Genomic DNA, 20497 nt, shown 5'->3' with positions numbered 1-20497 from the left:
CATTAGGAAATATTATTTTCTAAAAATTAAAGTGACATCTTCAGATACATTTTCTTAACACATTGCCCATTGTATTACTTTGCTATTAATTTGTCAAATTAATAACAGATGCTTCCAAATTTATTAAAAAAACTATACAGTAGGCACCTAAATATGTATACATGTATAATATATTGACAATATGTATGGTGTATATGTCAAAGAAACAACAACCCCATTAGGATGAAAATGTCTGCCGAAGGCCAATAATTGGTTTTCAATGAACGATGAGGAAACCCTTGAACCACATGGCAGACTGTAGCTGGCCCCAAAATATCATTATACACAGGTACAGTGACATAACTACCCCTATATACTCAAGTAAGATAAAAATAAAAATGAACTAAAGGTGAAAATGAAACAAGGCATACAGAGGCCAGAAATTCCTTGGAACAGGTGCAAAAAAATGCAGGGGAGTTAAAGTACCATACTTTGGCATGACCACAACCCTCTGTATATAAAACAATCTACAAGTATTTTTTTCTGTGTTTTATTATTACTAATTACCATAGACAAAACAAGAAATACAGTAAACAAAAAGTACAAAATCACATGATAGAAAACAATTACAAGCAAAAAACAAAATACTTTACTAAATTTTTGTCTCCTAAAAGCTATGCAAGATTATTATAAATAGCAATAATAGGTCACGAGTAGTGATGATCTCAAGCAGGTGAATAATTTGTTAATTATTACAGAAACTTTGATATGTAGTTACTCTTTTCACTAAGTTAAGAAACACAGTGTACCTGGTACAATATACCTGTTAATTACAGATTTAATTTACTTGCATTACATTTCAGAAAGCAATTATTTATATAGAATATAAACTATACTGTTTTGCCAAACTTAGAAGTTAGAGTGCTTCATTTTATACAAAACTGTCCATATAAAATTAATTTTGTAAAACTAATGAAAAATTTGAAAATCCAAAAAAATCCCATTTTTCTAACTTATTAAAAATCAGCAGTATGTGCTAAGACGATCTGACATGAACCAACTACAAACCAAACATAAATATCAACATGTAAATCACATAAAGAAAATAAAGAACAATTCATTCAAAAGTAACAAATTTGTATAAAAAGGCAAATAAACCAAGAGTATAAAAATGCTCAAAAATGTACAGCACACTGCCAGAGGCTACAATGGTCATTAAGATATGACAAGAAAAAAGTAGGATGTGAAACCAGCATTATGCATCTTCCTACAATAAAAAGACAAACTATCAAAATACATAGTATTCAACTTCTGATCACTTGCTACCAGACGATCATTGAAACTTCTGCCCCTTAACTCATTTAGGACTCGTATATATTTATAGAACATCATAAACTTAAATCCAGGAATGTTAGCCTAATTACAAAAAAAAAAATCTTCATTACAGAAAAAAGAGTTGTATTGGGGAAAATATTGACTTATTACAAATAAAAATCTTTTTTCTCCTGAGAATAGGGTTGCCTTACAAAAATATCTGGCTAACTACAACCTAAATAGGATTTAAAAAAATATAGAACGTGAAGTCATAGGCATAAAGCACTATTGGTTTAAGAAATTCTAAATATAATGCTTTGCAGGGCTCAGCTAGATACAACCACAGAGATTGAACCCTAGACATTTGGGGTAAGTGATAATGGACACACACTTCAAGCTTGATTGATTGTGATAGGACATTTGACACAGATTAGAGTTTAACCAACATACAAGTGCCCCCTTCTTGCCCTTTATTCCTATTTACTTAAGTAATCATTAAGAAACTGTGTAAAAGCTTGCTTTTAGTCCCTTTTTGATCCTTAACACATAACATGGGTCAAGTCACAACCCTAAAAGTAAACACAAGACTTCTTTAGAAGGTAGGACACTTTGTGGTATATATATATATGACATCCATTTACTTATAGTCAAAATAATGTCTGGACTTCAGGAAAATTCTTGTCTTTGGCCCCTAGCTCTCATTTTGCTTGGTGGTTTTGAACCTCATTGTAAACTTCTCTAAAAATCAACCTACTAATAATTCAGTAATAATACAAAAATCAAATGTCTACCGACCCCCACATAACAGAGAAAATGCAGAAAAATAATTTTGTGGCTGTATATAAAGACTTTATATTTTTAATGATTAAACAATGGCAACCAATAGATTTTTTTACCGTTTCACATAGGACTATCAAATTAGTACGTCCATGGAAAGGCATATCACAATTCATATGAATTTTGAACTTTACAACTTCAATTCGGGAAAACCACAAACAGTAGCAAACAATATGTTATTAACTGAAGATATATAGCACTTCTAGTATTGGTTATTCCATAAGTATAAAACATATACAACACAAGTGGTCTAAACTTGAGTACCATGACCAGTGAAATTCCCCCATCAAATGTTAAAGGTAAATAGCAAACAAGTATATTCATCACAATGGCCTTTTTATTCTTTTTCTTATGTTCAATAGTAAACATTAAAAAACATAGTATTCTGATAATATATCATAATAATATTACTTTTAAACAAAGAATGGGGTTACAATTTAGGCTTTTCAAAATTGATTTTTACACTATCTTAAGTAGTGCAAAAGGAATAAGTCTTTTTAAGCAGAAATTAAAAATCTTCCTAATGGAACAACAGAGTAAAGAATAGTTCACTGTATTTACATGTACAATGTTAAATGTTAATTTTGCTTGCATACATTTATGTATTATTTAGTAGTACATGTACTCATTTTGTGACATTGAAATTAACCTTGTATTTTTGTTTTTGTGTGAGGGCCTCGGTGAAGATTAGTTGTAAACGAACTGCGTAACCCTCTTGAAATAAAGTATTATTATTTTCATTATTATTATCTTAAACTTGTAAGTTGTTTTTATTAACTGAAAATTCAAAAACTGCTGTATGTTTTAAATATTGTGACATGTCATTACATAGTGAAGGTAAGTGTACCTACATGTAATTATCTAATCAAAGAAATTCTATCAGATTTAAGTTTGGAATCCAATATATGAGTAAATTTCTATTTTAATATTTATACCAGTGATTTTCTAAGTAATATGAAATGTCAAAATATAGTTCTTTGACACTGAGATATGTTTACTTTTATTGTAAAACATAGCAGCAAGAAATAACACTGTGTACTTACTGAGAAAAATGAAACTTATAGTACGTTTTTTTCTTAAAAAGAGATTATAACTGGATATAAGGTATTCAAGCCATATTGATTTAAATAAATAACAGCCATTCTGTGGTAAAAAATTGAGGCTGAATTTGTTTTTTCTTCAAACTGACAACTTGTGTAAATTTAAAAAGATGCTTTCTAAGTATGTAAAAAATGACAGTATCTAAAGCAGATATCAAATTAAAAAGGCCAAATTTTCATAAAACAAAATGCCTAATTGTAATATTATACATTTTTTATACATAATAATATAAATTAATGGTGTACTTCGTAAATAAATATTAGCACAGAAAAAAAGTTTGTCATTTTAGATATAAATATATATCTTGGCCTGGTTTTCACAAAAAGTCACATATTGAGAATTTCCTAAAATCAGTTTCAACTCAAATTACAACCAATCAGTGGTTAATTTCTGAAAAAAAACTGTACACGTAAAATAAGCCATAAGTTATGATGTCATTATAAAGAATAGCATTGTCATGTCATACCTTATGACTTATCATACATTTACAATGTTTTGCTTGTAACTTGATCACAGATTGCTTGACATTGTGGATTTGACGAAAAATGCAAGGCTTCGAGATAATTCTCATTTTGAGATTTTTTATGCATCCCATGCCTGATATGTGTAAAAAGAGAAACACAAAAGCAAGCACTAATACAATCACTCTAAAACAATATACATCTTATTACAAAATCACATCTATTCATTACTAATTTACAGAATTAGAAATCATCATTGAAATAAAAGCTAAATATAAACTACAGTTTACCCTGTAGAAATATTCTAAAACTACACTTTTATGCTATATATTGCAGTGTATAATCTACTAATAATTTAACAATAATAGATATAAACAGTTGTGTAATTCCCTTCCCTTCTTTTTGCATGTCCAAGTCCAATGCCCCTCCCCCTTTTTGTGTTTCTAAGTCCAATAACTCAGTCAAGAAAATTGGAAAACAAAAAAGAAATGAAAAGGAGCCTCATCAAAAGTTTTTATTGGCTTTTTATAACATTCTATTTTACTTTTCTGTTTCATTTCAATCTACAGGAGTCATTTATAGTGGTGTTATGTTTGGGATGTCTGTCTTTAAAATAATACAAAATTCTACTCCTACCTACCAATTTCCTGAGCTCTAAGTAGGTAAACATCAAAGAAATATATTAGTATGTTTTGCCCTATCTATGGTTCGATAGACATCAAAACAGAAATTTGAAAGAAAAGAAAATGTAAAAAAGGAATAATTGATAACAATCAAAAACAAAGACAAAAAACAAGTCAGTATATACTGTATAACCAGAAAATTTTGTGGCAATCTTAATTTTTGTGTTATTTCACAGAGCCTAAAAGATCACTAATACTGAAATCATAAAAAGTAATTTCCTATTTATTTAGAAAATGTATCTTAATTTTTTAACATTTGCTATAGGGGCAGAAATTAGATTCACCAAAATTTCATACTGCAAAAAATACATTTATACAGAAGTAATTTCATAGAGAATAGTTCTGTTAAGACTATATAATCACTGTGAATACTACAAGCAGAAGATATGTTCCTAAACATTTCATGGACTGTAGTCCTCAAAACACCATTCAGAAAAAAATGTAAAAAGATTGATCACTGATCAAAAAAAACAATCAGTACATTTTCTGATAATGAAACAAAATTTCTATACCTTGGGTATAAAATTGAGGTCTCATACTTTAAAAAATGCTGATCCTTCTAATTGCAATGAAAATTTCATGATTCAAAATGAGATAACATTGCTTTTAAAAAAAACTTCACATTTATTATCAAAGACAGTAATTTTCATGGGAACTTTTTTTGTGGTTCATATACAAATCAGTCTCCATTTTGAATTCATAAATTCAAGGATGACTGGAGTAACAGAGAATAGGAAATTGATAAATATGTAGTCAATATACAGTCAAATTACGAATCTAGATTTGAAAAGCGCAAATTTACTGATAAGAGGGAGAAAATGATTCTTGTAATATTTTTATTGTCAGTTAACTAGGAAAGTTTCCCTCACAGAAATATTTGAACCTAACAACTATCCATTTCTTAACATAAAAATAGGAAATTCAATGACATGAAAACTTCTCAGTTTACAATAATATTTTCAATGAGCGATTAATGTGATAACAGAGAAATAGCTTAAAAAAACAGTCATGTAATGCTAAGTATAAAAAATATATCATCTATTAGGCCATCAACAAAAAAATATTTGATAGCAGGTCGACCTACTCATTAAAAACCTACCTATTCATTATTATTTTAATTTAGAGAAAAACATATTACTTTAAGATCATTTCTTTTCAATTTGGTGCCTGTTTATTTTTACATAAAAAATTCTCCTATATTTGCCTATTGTTTTTAGATTATAATTCTCCTATTTTTGCCTATTGTTTTTAGATTATAAATTCTCCTATTTTTGCCTATTGTTTTTAGATAATAAATTACCATCAAAAGTATGAGGTCAACAGCAAACAAATACTTTGATCACAATGGCCTCTTTATTCCTTTTCTTATGTTCAATGTTAAACCTTAAAAAACACAGTATTCTGATAATATAATATATTATATTATATTATAATATATATTGATAATATATTATAATAATATTACTTCTAAACAAAGAATAGGGTTCCAATTTCGGCTTTTCAAAATTGAAAACTTCTGTTAATAACAGAAACAAAATACTGTGAAAGTACTTTAATTTATGGATACCAATTTTCATGGATTAGAGAAGATAAGCAAGTTGGTGGAGTCTTGAATTCCTGGTTTTGAGGTTTTCAGTATACACATCAATGTGATTCTCCTTTTTGTTGCAAACCAAATTTCATGGTTTGGCCTACCCATGAAAATACAAAAATTGGAACCCCACAAAACAATAGTACTTTCACAGTAACTCATAAACTTGTACAATTTTAAAAATGCTTAGCTACAAACAAGGACATGTTTATGCTTTACTGAAAACTTAAGCTTAAGAGTAAAATGTAATACCTAGCATAAGGCAGTGAAGTTCAGAAAAATTCCTTAGTGTAAAAAATATCTTAAGTCATAATATCTCAAAGTTTGCTTCCACCAATTTTTCACAACTTATGATAAATTGTACACGTATGACATTAAGAAATCTTGGCCACTGTCAATACAGTTATTAAGTAGAGAAATAAGAAATAATTTGATCAGCATTACAAGTCAATATCCACCACAGATCTGTTGTAATTATGACAAATGATGAGCATGGTAGGCAGCACTCCACAACTCTCCAGAATGCTTCAGGCTCCTGAAAATAAACAAAGTCAAGAATTAGGACAGATTATGAGCATGGTAGGCAGCACTCCACAACTCTCCAGAATGTTTCGGGCTCCTGAAAATAAACAGTCAAGAATTAGGACAGATTATGAGCATGGTACGCAGCACTCCACAGCTCTCCAGAATGCTTCAGGCTCCTAAAAATAAACAAAGTCAAGAATTAGGACAAATGATGAGCATGGTATGCGGCACTCCACAACTCTCCAGAATGTTTTAAGTTAAAAAAAAAGAGTAAAGAATTATGACAAATGATGAGCATTGGAGGCAGCACTCAATAACTCTCCAGAATGTTTCAAGTTTAAAAAAAAAACAGTAAAGAATTAGGACAAATGATGAGCATCATAGGCAGCACTCCACAACCCTCCAGAATGTTTCAAACTTCTAAAAATAGAGAGTCAAGAATTAGAACAAATGATGAGCATGGTAGACAGCACTCCACAGCTCTCCAGAATGTTTCAAGCGTCTAAAAAATGGAATAGTTCCAGGGAGTGGCCCTCCCTTCCTATATTTTGGCAAGAGAAAAAGCAAATGATAATATGTTTTAATGTCACCCCCTTCAGAACCCAACATTTATAAATTTCTGGATTCCACCTGTTTCCCATACAAATATAGCCATTTATTCTATCATCAACATACTTCTTAGAGGACTATCTACAATAGTACCTTACCTAATGATATCAGCAAACGAGTTATACAGAGATTTGACATGGAATGGTACACCATGCTTCTTACACAGGGACTTGACTAATGGTTGGATCTTATACAGGTTATGTCGTGGCATCGTTGGGAACAAGCTGAAACAGACACAAGAAAGAAATAAATAAATAAATGTATCAAAAGGCTGAAATGATACATAACATATGTTATATTCATGTTTTTCTTCAGGAAAAAACTGACAAAAGTAAATACATACATATATTATCACTTGTAAACATATTTTACACTCATTGGTCATTCTTTTGTGTGACTGAAACATAATCTTTACATTTAGCTCAAATATTAAGGAATAATTCCTTCAAATTGATGTGAAGAGAAAAATATTTTTTAATTATTTTAAATTGAAGTTATCTGAAATTATTTTGTCTCTTAAATAGTGTTTGTTTTCTTTAATTTAATTCCGAGATAAGAACAGCTGGTCAGTCTATCAATTATGTTTAATTTGTTATGCCTATAGATTCAATGTTAATTTGTTTAAAGATAAGCAGCTGTCTGCAATATCCAAAATTTAGAGATTTGATTACTCTGTCCAGTGTTCAGGGCAATTAATTTTGTTACCATTGAAGCAAGATAATTAGTGAATAGTGATGGTCAGTTCCATGTGAATTGGAATTACTATATCGGCACATGGTATTGTAATTGTATTCAAAAATAGCCATTGAATTATAATGTAAAATGTGGATGTATATTTTATTCAATATAAGTAGAACAGAACTTGTGTGTTTATTACCGTAGGAGTCATACTTACTGGTGCTCTATCTGAAAGTTGAGGTGACCAGTGAACCAGTCATTGAAGAATGACTTTTCAACATCACATGTAGCATTCATCTGCAGTTTTAACCACGGTTTCTGGTCATCATGTTCTATATTCATAGGTATATGGTTAGATTGGGCTACCCATGTAAACCATGTTGATTCCATTACCCTGAAAATATACATCGAAGAATTCTACTTAAAAGCAAATTCAAGATTAATTAGTTCTCTATGTAAATTTTTAAAAAGAGCCTCTAATTTAGTGCAAACATACTGTTTATGTTACGAGCAGAGATGATTTTACAAGGTCTACAATCAAAGCGGAAATTGGCAAAATCAGAAGTAAATATACAGTAAAAAAAGAATTGTAACAGTAAAATCTGGAATTGAAATAGCGGAATTCAGCTAAAAAGCGGGAAAAATCATGTCTGTAAGAGATTGCTCTCCTAGAAAATATATTAATTTTAACCAACAACCTCCCATAAATTTTGTATTTTTATGTGGGAGATTCTGAATTTTTTTGATTTTGTGTAAGTTCCCCCTAATGTGGGAGGTTAACAGGTGGGCCAGTGACCTTAACCAAGGGAATTCAAAGTAAATACATTTAAAGAATATCATAGTTGTCTACCACATCACTTAAAGGGGGCAGAACTAGGGTAAGGGACACAACTCTTACAAATCCTTGGAACGTTTGTATTCAGCATTTTACATCAATCTCATGTAAGCATCAAAGTAATTTGGACTGTTCCATTCTGTTTCAAATGAAACTTGATAGGCTTTGGTGAATTGAATACAATACAAACATATCACTGATTTTAAGAGTTGTGTCCCATACCCTTGGTCTACCTCCTTAAATTGTATTCAAACCAATAATTATAAGGCAGAGTTATGTGCTGTAAGAAAATTAGACAGGAAAGCCAATTTTACTTTTATGTTTTTTAATGATTAATTCCTTGTTTTCAACAAAAGACTTACTGAAACCAATCTAAACCCATAAAGGAAATACAGATGTCTTCAGTTTAGACAGTGGTTTGGTTAACAATGTAGGTTCCAAACATATTTTTTAAAATTAGTATAATGGACTTCAGAAAAATTGTGGTTAAGATAGGTTGCCAATTTTTTCTTGGTTCAGGTTGCACAAGTTCAATGCAGTAGTCACTGTAAACTTTTAGATATACAGTACCAAAACCATAATTAAAAAACATTTAAATAGATATTACTGGTATAATTGTAATTCAACTAAATATTATTGGGGTATTTTTTACAAGCCCACCAGAATTTTTACCAGTCTTGAGCTTTGGACTACTGGTTTGTTGTGAAGACCGCTCATATTTGACCAACATATGGAAAGAAGTTTACTCCATCTTAACCTTTAAAACATTATTAAATCTATTTGTTTTACAATGATATACCTGAAGGCTTCGTAGTAGAAGAAAGCCCAACCCCATCCTACTAATGGCACAAGGAAGTAGAAAAATTTAAAGAAGTACACAGCCATTATAGCTCCATCCTGTAAACAGAATGGAAAACAAAATATCACACAATGTAAATTCAAAAATTGTTTTGCTTTTATCAACTGCAATAGTGCAATAATAATAAAATGCATTGCTAGGCACAGCTTGGTAAAAACACTGTACAGTAGGACACATCATTCAAGCTTGCTACAGCTCTGCATTTTGATTCAGATTAAATATATGGCAAAGGATAGGAATTTTATAAGAGTCAATGTGGCCCCATTTTGGCCCCTTATTCATAAATGGTTAACATTACGACCATACATGTATAATGAACATGCTTTTTTTTTGCTCTTTTTGGCCCTTACTTCCTGAACAGTTCCAGTGAAAACCCCAAAAATCAATACCTGCCTTTGTTTTTTCATACATGTATGGCACCTTGTGGTATAATTTCATAAAAAACCATTCACTTATAGTCAACTTACTGTTCGAACATTATGAAAATGCTTGTTTCTGGCCCCTTTTGGGCCCTAATTCCTACATTGTGCTGGCCACCTTTTTTGCTATAATTCCTTAACAGTCAAAGTCACAAATCCCAAAGTCAATCCAAAGCCGTCCTTTTGTGGCATGACACCTTGTGGTATAATTCCTTAAAGATCACTTCACTTACATGTGTAGTCAAGTTATTGTTGATTATGATGCAGGATGACAACACCATTATATGGCTGCAGTTTTTTAGTGGTTGTAGAAAAACTAGCATTATTGAAATTGTAACATTATTAATGCCCGATTGTTCTTAAAACCACATTTTATAAATCACAAATTTTTACTAAAGTGAAAAAAATGCAACAATTAATGCATACAACAATTGCAGAATTTACATTTATCAACTTTTCAATGGATTTGTACATTTTTAGCAAGTTTACTTGAACTGCTTATTTTTTTTTTCAGAATATTTCAATAGATCCTTCCCAGTAAGATTACAGGAAATATATTTAATTAAGAAATGACATCAACATTTATACCGTCTAAGATGACATAACCTCTGATATGAGACATACTGTATATAATATTCATGACTGATAACTTTCAAGTGTGCATCATACCTGTTGTTACTTTGAACAGTCATAAATTTTCTAGAAAAATATTGTTATTAATATTAAAGGGTTCAAATTTGTTGTGGTTTGAGGTCTGGGATCTTCAACCCTTCTAACCATTCACCTAATTATTGACCTTTTTTGATTTTCATCCAGTGCACAATTTACTTGAAACATGGAAAAATCAAGACCTTCAACTCATGAAACTCAATTTGAACTCCTGATTTTTGTATCAAAATATAATGAGAAAATTTTTTTTAAAAAGATCACCGAAGATGTCATAGTAACAAGGTTTATGGGAGAATCAGAAACCATGTTACTTCTAAAATTTAATTTATTTATTTGTCAGTCTTCAACAAAGCAGGGTGTGTTTGATTGGTTTATAGTTCTTTTCCTGAAATGAATGAAATATCTACCGTAGGACATTAAATCTTAATCAATCAATCAATCAATCAATCAATTCCTGATACATATACTTACCAACCACAACCTCCATTTATATACATGTCTGAACAACATGAACTGAAAGTAGGTGGGAAACAACAGTGGTGGTCCAACTGAAAGAGAAGGTAACACATATCTGACATCTATTTATAGGCTTAATTGTGCAGACATGGTTTTGCAGAGCCAATCAAAAAGCAAAAATTGCCTAAATCGGAAGCAAACATACAGTAAAATAAGAACCGTTACAGTAAATTCTGAATGAAAAGGCTGAATTCTGTGTTATAAGGGAAAAAATCATGTCTGATTATGAAGAGGCTTACGAAACAAATTAAGAGTTAAAATGAGCATAGCTCATAAAAAATAACCCTGCTTCCCTATGAACATACATATTTTCTCAATTTAATTTAATCTTTAATCAATGGAAAATTACAGGTAAAGCTTATGGGAAACCAGAATTCAATCTGCCAAAAAAACCTAAGTATCAGGTATACAATGGTATTATGTGTACAATTATGTGTACAAAAAAAAAGCTCACTGATAACTTAGAGCACTTGTAAGTAGAAATCTACTCTTTGTTTTTTTTTTCTACTGCACATGTATCACAACATAATATTGGCAGTGCATCATGGGGTTAATGTTGAGTTATCTCCCATTTTTGTTAAGAATACAAGTAAAGAATAATAAGGTAAATGGAAATTTGGACAACCAAAATATTATCACGAGTGTTGAAGAATGCCTAGATTTAATGGGAATGCAGAACTTGTTGTGCCCATGAGTTAAATCCTCGAGCATCCTTTGCAGGAGAGATCATATTTTGGTTATTCATAATAACCAGCTTATTATCCTGTTTATTATATATATTTCGTTCATAATTCATTGATATTTTCAACACAAATTTAAATTCTGCGATTGGCCAATCAATATCAAAGTTGTGACCTTTTGGAGGGAGAAAGTCTGAGAGTGATTTTACCAAATTTATTTCACAGCATAAATTATCGAAATTTATTACTCTGGGAACATACAATAAAATACTGCTATCTATATGATAGTATGATACAGTAAAAAATTGCAATTAATCTACAAAATAATGATGTTGTAAAAAGTCTAGGACTAATTAATTGGAGATAAGGAATATTTAAAGGTATTACTGTTAAAGTGACAGTCCCTGTAAGAAACAGGCAGTAGGTGAAACATGGGACGAAAAAACCCATCATTTTGATAGTGTAATTTTACTATTTGCACCATTGGTATCAAGGAAAACAGACAAGGTTTTTCATATCATGTAGAACCATTGAGTTACAATTTCACAGAAATGCACTGAATATGAACATTTCCAGGGCAGATAACTCTGTCAAAAACCTCATTTTCCTAACATTCTATAAAAAAATTTCTGAGCAAAGCCAGTGATGGTCAAATAATGATCTTTTCAAATAGAGAAATTATCCTTGTGTGATATAACATTGTCAGATTGGTGGGATTTTGACATGCATGTTTCTGATTTTTTTCCAATTTTGCCTGATTCTGACAAACAATTACACTTAACGATGGACAAACTTACAGACAAAGAAGTACTTGTGTTGATGGTTGAATGGGACTGATTTTTTATTATTCTTAGCAACCTGAAAAAGAAAAATATGTAAAATGTTATCAAGGAAATCAAAGAGTTAGCATCATAAGGCCATTCAATCTTAATAATCAAGTTAATTTTATTGTTCAGAGGCAATTTTCATGAATACCAATTGAGGAGGGGGGGTATTTTATCTTCCTTTTCCATTGCCTCCAAAAAGTAATGGGGTGCTCTTTACATTGTTAATAGACAGGAAAAAATCATGAGGGAGTATTTTTACATTTTTATTAAACTGATATGGGGATTAGAATGGGAAATGGACACCCTCACAAGACACAACTGAAGTCCAGAGAACCAATAAATTATCTTTAATTGGCCTAAATGAGTGTTATCAGACTATCAACCTATTACTTCAAAAGTCACAACTGAAGCCTTAAGAACCCATAGATTAACTTTAGTTGGCCTAAATGAGTGTTATCAGACTATCAACCCATTACTTCAAAGACACAATTGAAGTCCTATGAACCAATAAATTATCTTTAGTTGGTCTTAATATATGTTATCAGATTTCCTAATTTGAATCTAGTGCAAAAGTAATCAAGGGAACCAAGGTAATCAAAAGAATGTAATCCAGGGACAAAGACCAGACATGGAAAACAGACATACACAACAAAGAACATAATATAATTAAAATCATACATACAAAGTAACAAAAGCAAATGAGAACTCGGACTCCACTAAAAACTGGGAGCATGGACAAGGTGCACCAGTAGGGTAAGCATCCTCCGTTTTTCTAGAAACACCCGCCGAGTTGCTTATAAAAAGTCAAAAAGACTACAGAAGAAAATCATATTTTTTTTTGTAAAAATTGTATGTACATCATATTGTAACATACAACAAATTTCAATTGAGCCACTTCACAACATATTTTATTTCCAATGATAAACCACTAGTACTGTGAAGAAGTTTTATCTATTCAATAGCAGGTACTTTACATGCATGTGGTTTTCATTAATGTGCTTTAAAATGCCAACAGACTTAAGGGTTTTAGCTGGTCGTGTTTAACCATTTTTGTCATATTTTCGGACTTCTCTTTTTTTTTCCATTTTATTGTGTAACAGGAGAGCATGATTTGACTCACAAAATTGTACTCCTCCAACAAGGATCGAACCCTAGACCGCTCAGTGACAAGCCAGCAACAAACCGATTCAGGAAAAGAATTAATCCATTAACCCAGTCAATTAATTGGCTATTTAAATCTCACTACCTACAACAACGCAGGTAGGCCGTCCTGCCACATTTCCCCCACCTTAAGATTCTTCGTCCGACAAATGACTCTAACACTAGCTCATTAGCTATCCAAAGCCCGTGGGTTTTTTAGTTGGGTGCCAAATGTAACGGGAGAGCATGATTTGACTCCCAATATTATACTCTACCACCAAATATTGAATCCTAGACCACATGGTGACAAGCCAGCAACAAACTGATTCAGCTAAAGAATTAATCCTTTAGCCAAGTCAATTAAGTGGCTATTTAAATCTCACTACCTACTACAACACAGGTAGGCCATCCTGCCACAATTGCATGAATATTTTTTGCCAAATGACCCTCACTTTTCATTCCATAATATCATTTAACACACCTTAAAATGTTATTTTGGAAATTTTTTTGATGAAATCCTCGTTATTTCTTCATTGGTTTAACAGAAAAAAACAACTAAGACAAAACCTATGAAAAATCTAGAGAAATCCTTTCCCCACCATAATTTAAAATACTTATTTCTCAAAAAACAAGCATACAGACCCATAAATTTTTTTCTTCTTTTATTGTTCTAGCATGAAAGATCTTGAAAGATTTAATTCTTAAATAGAGCAGTGAACATCCTCAAGATTTATCAATTAAACTAAATAGTTGCTAATATAGAGGGAATTATCATTAAATAGACTGCCCCTGAGAAGTGACATTGTCTGTTGCCAAAGGCATTACCATTATTTCAGACAATATCACTGTCTGTCCCTTGAGCAATCAATTTATCATGTCCTCTACAAGAGCAACATTTTTATAACTTCCAAAACACTGAGAGCCTCCTCGCCAATCTCTTTAAACTTACCTCTACAGGCATAACTTCTCCTACAACAAACAGTTTCTCTACTCGTACATCAGGATCTTTCTCCATCTGTAAAATATAGATTTATTTAGAAACAAGAAGTTAAGAATATAGAATTACAGCCTGAATATTGGGTAATATTGCCTGAGGTAGCATTACATAGCAGACAAGTTTTTACATACTAAGTAAGATAATTTTCCACAGTATTCAAGCTATAACCTTTATACTGCATTACAAAGCTTCAGATTTTATTCAAAATGCCTTTCTACTATTGATGATATCATAATTGATTGATTGATTGATTGATAGATTTATTATAGTTTAATGTCCTATGGCAGCTATTTCAAGTATTTCAGGATGATCAAACAGACACCACTTTGTACTAGTTGGACAGGCTGAGATGTAACTTGATTGTTCAAGGTCAAAGAAGCAATAGCCCACAGGTAGGCATATCACCCCATTTGGATACATTATTCTGATCCTGTGCCAACCATTCCCTTAAATATTCCATAATTAGAAGAGAAGCAGTCCCTACCAATTTTAAGAGTCTTTGTTGTGACTTGGCCAGGGATCGACCAACAACCTCTCACCCTCAATGTCATGAATTTGACGCAAAATCGTCCAAAAAAGGGATACATTATATTTTTCACCTTATCATCTTCCACCATGTTTTCACCTCTATCATTTTCATTTTCACAAGACTGAATATTCGTCAAAATATTTTATTTAGCGGTTTGCTTCAAAATCATCAAATTTAACCCCTGCCAAAATAATACCTTTTTAAATAAAGGTCAATCTGACAGAGTGAGTGTTCTGTTTCTGAAATTCATTAAATATATGCTAATGGACAATTAACTGCAAAAATGTTCAATCAATCTATAACATATCTATGCATCATTTTAGTGATGCCCGATACATGTAGGGGTCTGAAAATCACTCTCTCACAAAAGTACCACTTACTGATAATTTGGAAGTGAATGTTTCAACTTTTAATACAGGCATAGAGGGATTGTTACAGGAAGCCAGGCATATTCCCACACCTACATTACAACATGGCAATGCATTATCAACAACATTAATATCAATGTCATTCATACCAAAGCCTATTATCATAAAATGATTAAAGACTTTGCCCATGAGGGACGGAGCTTTTCTTACTCAAATAACATGTAACATTGCTAATATTGCACAATTATTTTACTATATGCCTGATGTCTCAGCCAACAGGAATATGTATGACTTCCAGTAACGCATGCTGTACGTCTACTTTCAATTCAAATAAACACTTCCTACATATTTCCAATTTATGTCACTTTCGACTGAATGATTTTGATCTTTTCATGTTTCATAAAATCTATATATATATAGAGAGTCCTATTAATACATTATGAAAAATTGCACTGTTTTACAAGCAGTTCTTTACCACTTACCACATTAGGTTTAGCATGGTGTTGGTAATGCATGTGGTTCCACCAGTGTGGAGAGGCACCCTGAAGGGAACAGAAAATTAACTCAAACATAACTTAATAACATACACAGTGAGACCTGTCTAAACTGAACCCTGAATAAACTGATCACCTGTCTAAATCAGATACATCTTAGGAATTCTGGATATCTAGACATCTCAGATCTTGATGACTTGGCCCATGGTTCAGACTATTTGGCTCGTGAATAAATTTTTTATTGAACTAGTTTTAATTTAATAATTGGTGAATTAAATGTATGAATAGTATCTAACAACATTAATAACTTTACCGTCAGTTTTAGTGATAAAATGAGAATCTAGGGATGTCACAGGCGTAACTGTCAATATTGAACCAGCTAATGTCATGAATGCATCAGACAGAATCAAATACATAGAAGTACAAACTCAATACATAAATTTACAGATACACTCTGATGACAACAATTTGTAAACAAAATACTTAAAAATTGCATCAATTTGAACATTCATAAGAACTGAGATTTCTGGACCCCATTCTTCAATCCAATTTTTTTTTTCACACCTGTTTAAACCAAACACCTGTCTAATATGTCCAGTGTGAAATGGGTTCAGTTTAGACAGGTTTCATTATAAATACATGGATTAAGCACTTAATTTATCATTATATAAAATACTTTCACAAATAAACTACTTACTATCATAATAAATGACTTATATCCAATTACCAGTAATTTTTTCAATATTTAAGAACAGTAAATCAAATAGTTGCTTATATCTTGAAATTAACTTGACTTGATAAAATGCCAAAAAAGTCTTCCAATAGTTCCCTTGACAATATATATAATTTCGAACTGCAAAGAATCATACTTTTTTCACATTGTCCAATTAATGACTGATAATTTTATGTTCAAAGATTCAATCTAATGATAAAATTTTTCAATTACATTGTATTCAAATTTTCATTTTATTATCGACAACTTCCTGATATACATTTAATAACTTATCAATACATTTTTACCTTTCTGTGTAAGAATGAGGCAAAGGGAGGTACATATTTTTTCTCAATTTGGATTTTTTTGGCCTCAAATATATTTACTACATCTAGAAAGCAACCAAAAAAGCTATTTAAATATATCCTGAAGCATCTGTGACATAGATTTTTTTTTGACAAGCTAAAAGGCAGTAAAGTTTTCCTGCCATTTTTCAATAGTGCATTACAACTTAATTTGACCTATCAGTATCTTAAAAAGTTTTGAACCTTTCATGTGCAACACCTTATACACATTTTGCCTGATTCTTTGACAGAAAAGTACTTTAAAGGTATTTGTATTTATTACAGGAAAATTATTACCAAACAAAATCAATTCTAAGAAAATTTGTGCCAATCAAAATTAAATAAAACAACAAAATCATGCAAAAAAAAAAAATAATAAAAAAAAAAAAAAAAAAAAAACTCCCATATACCGGCAAGCTCTTTTCTCTTTCCTGAACTCTAACTGCCACAGACAAATTCTTATACTACATCAAAGTCTTACCACAACTTCATTGCGAGATAGTTTTTTCTATTAAAAGCTAGTTATGGGAATCATAGCTTGCTCAAGAATGTGATATGTTTCTTTTTTTAAAAAAGAATGTGAAAGAACATGTGATATTCAGAATGTTACATTTGGGCGCGTTTTTTTTCTGAGAAATTAGGCTCCCATTGATTACTTAATTTAATAAAACTTGCAATATACATTCTTATAAGGCCGAAACTATTAATAGTCTTCTTCCCTGCTAACAGCAATAATACATAGGGTAGATAGGTGGGAGAAATATTTCGTTTTTTTTTTAAATATTTTACATTATGTTAATGTAGAAATAATCTAGACTTTAACAGTGCTTGAGCCAAAATGGCCATAAAATGTTAAGGGTAGGCACCAAAAAACTAGGTTAGCAAAGGTAGTATAAAACAGACATTTATGGTTTTTTTGGCCCTACTGTATTAGAATTGTCTTTAGTGAAGTTGCATGGTAATGAATAAGTTATCATTTAAAGATGAACATAATACCAGTTCTTCAGTTCTACATGTTGCATAAAATACCTTTAAGAATCCAAGAGTAAAATAATGAAAAAAATGGTCCCATTTTCTGTTGTGGAAAACAGATATATGGCCAAAATCATGTTGTAACCACCCAGCCTGAGCCTGAAAAATAATACTTGTTAAATAATAGCATTGTGGTTAGACTTACTGATACTAGATATGACCAGCCATGTGTTAGCTATTTCAATTGTCTTTTCTGGTTTTATTTTCCCTGTGGAATGATTTAGTTTTTCTTCAAATTTTCTTTAAAAGCCACCCCACCCCGAAAATTTGTTTAGACCCAAACAAAGGCACAAGGTAATTTTGGTCTATTCTATTGTGGTACTTGTAAAAATACCGATTACAGTTACCAGGTAATTTCATTTCCACATTTTAAAGCTAGCTTATCAAAGTTACCCCTACCTGACCTTGGTCAGAAAAGCAATACAAGTGTCCACACATTAGCTCCTGTCTTCCACAGAGAAAATTAAGCATCAAAGTCGCAAACTCATTAGGTAAGATGACAACAGAACCCTGTACTAACAGGATTGACTTCAGTTTATTGGGCCTTTTTACATGTGATGAGTTAGTGAAGAGTATTATTTAATTCAGCACTATTTAAGCCATAAGCAGTCAATTCATTCAGTGATAGTCTGTATTGCAACCTACATGCCTGAAGGCTAAGACAACAAAGGAAATTCATCTGGTAATTATGACATCCACCTATTCCGAAGTCACTAAATAGAAGAAGTTCACATTGAACAGTAAATAGCAAATACATGTGTACATGGTTGTGAATTTAACCATTATTTAATTGCCCAAAGCTTTTGTAAAAGATTTGAAAATTTACAAAATGTGGCCAAAATCATGTTGTAACCAAACAGCCTGAATGTTACCCTGGTAGTTCAAAATACTAAGGCCAAAAATCTTTGATAAAGATCAAAATCTAAGAATTCAGAATTGTGACATCACAATTTATTTTCTATTTTTAATTTTTTTGGTCTTATTACTTGCAATAGTTAGTTGAACATAAGGCTTATTATTAATGGTTTCTGTGATCAATCATCTTAAATCTACCTTAAAAGATTTTATTTCACATTTAACAATGGTCCCTTAGCACTAATACAGATATTGAGATTCTTATTATGTAAGGCATAAAGTTTTAATGGTCATATGAAACTGCTAGCAAGGGGAGATTAGACAGGACAATTATATTGTATTTATTCTCTTCTCATTGAAGACACTAAGACAACTTCAGGCAACTTATTCCATAAATTTGTCTTCACAATTTATCACAAATTTATTGTGACAAAAAAAAAAAAAACAGGGTGGCCCAGTCTAAATCAATTGCACTCTTTTTTATACAGCATTTTTTTATCTCCTGGCAATAAAAAAAAAAAACAACATTTTTTTAAAAAAAGTATTCATAAACAGTCTTACTTAGGAAACAAGTTAATTATTGTACAATTATGCACAAATTTGTTAAGTAAATCCTATCGAAATTATATGTGTAGACATTGACATATACAATATGAAGCTGCATGCTAGGTACACCCACCTATATAAAGCAACAAACCAAATCAATCCATCAATTGGTAGCTTAGATTTTTGTGAAAAAAATTTCCTATATCATTCTGTAAAGTGAAAATGACAGTCCCACAAAACAGGAAGTTTATATCACAGAATCCAAAATCGTACTACCATACATCGTGTACTAAGTTACCGCCCTAGATCAATCCTACGACGAGGAATGACCCGGCCAGCGAAAGCTATATTTTTATATAGCCTAGCTGGCCGAGTGGTCTAGGGTGCTGGACTAAGTGCAGGCGGTGTTGCCATAGATGTCACAGTGGTACGAGTTCGAGTCCTGCGGAGGGAACGAGCAAAAATTTTCATCGCAAATTTGACCCTTCTATAAGTTTACGTTATCTTCCCTGTATCAATTTTATCCGATGGAGCAGTGTAGCGAATAGAGTAATTATTAAAATTAGAAAAAGCACAGTGGAAGTATATTTCAACAAAGAAAATCTGACTAGTTTTAAATGAAAATCAAATGAAGATTTTAAATATCTATTTTGTTTTCAGTAGCACACAGTTACTACAAGTAAAGTTTGTGAATTTGTCATCTAAATGTTATAAATGTGATCTTACTACATGTTCATCTAATTCTACAAAAAATACCAAAACATGCCTTACTGAACTTAGTTTTAATTAGTGGCAAAAAAAATACAAAAGATGTGAAAATACAACTAAAGAACTAAACATTTCCCATCATGCAATTCAATCCAAAACCTTTTGGTAAATAACATTTAGCCATGCCTA

The 20497-nt window shown here is 31.3% G+C and overlaps 1 protein-coding gene across 4 annotated transcripts in view; it reads right to left on the bottom strand.

The window, feature by feature from the left end:
* Positions 1-513: 513 nt before the first annotated feature.
* LOC148599422 (acyl-CoA 6-desaturase-like) overlaps positions 514-20497 on the bottom strand; it is a 32019-nt gene continuing 12035 nt past the window's right edge. For 2 of the 4 annotated variants that reach the window (XM_088558311.1, XM_088558308.1), the window contains 9 exons: positions 18197-18298; positions 16100-16159; positions 14673-14738; positions 12554-12614; positions 11032-11108; positions 9413-9510; positions 7996-8172; positions 7199-7324; positions 514-6501 (listed from right to left, as the gene is read on the bottom strand). In XM_088558311.1, coding sequence (XP_088414437.1) covers positions 6441-6501; positions 7199-7324; positions 7996-8172; positions 9413-9510; positions 11032-11108; positions 12554-12614; positions 14673-14738; positions 16100-16159; positions 18197-18298 — 828 coding nt within the window. In that variant the 3' untranslated portion in view covers positions 514-6440. Of the gene's footprint in view, positions 6502-6591; positions 6668-7198; positions 7325-7995; positions 8173-9412; positions 9511-11031; positions 11109-12553; positions 12615-14672; positions 14739-16099; positions 16160-18196; positions 18299-20497 lie in introns of those variants that run through there. The other 2 variants (XM_088558309.1, XM_088558310.1) reach the window with 2 other exon arrangements.

The sequence above is a fragment of the Perna viridis genome, chromosome 13 (genome assembly GCF_037379345.1).
Source record: "Perna viridis isolate PV_CMFRI_1.1 ecotype Kerala chromosome 13, ASM3737934v1, whole genome shotgun sequence".
In the NCBI taxonomy this organism is placed as follows: Eukaryota; Metazoa; Mollusca; class Bivalvia; order Mytilida; family Mytilidae; genus Perna; species Perna viridis.
Note: the sequence above shows the minus strand (reverse complement) of the source record. Positions and strands in the feature narration are given on the sequence as shown.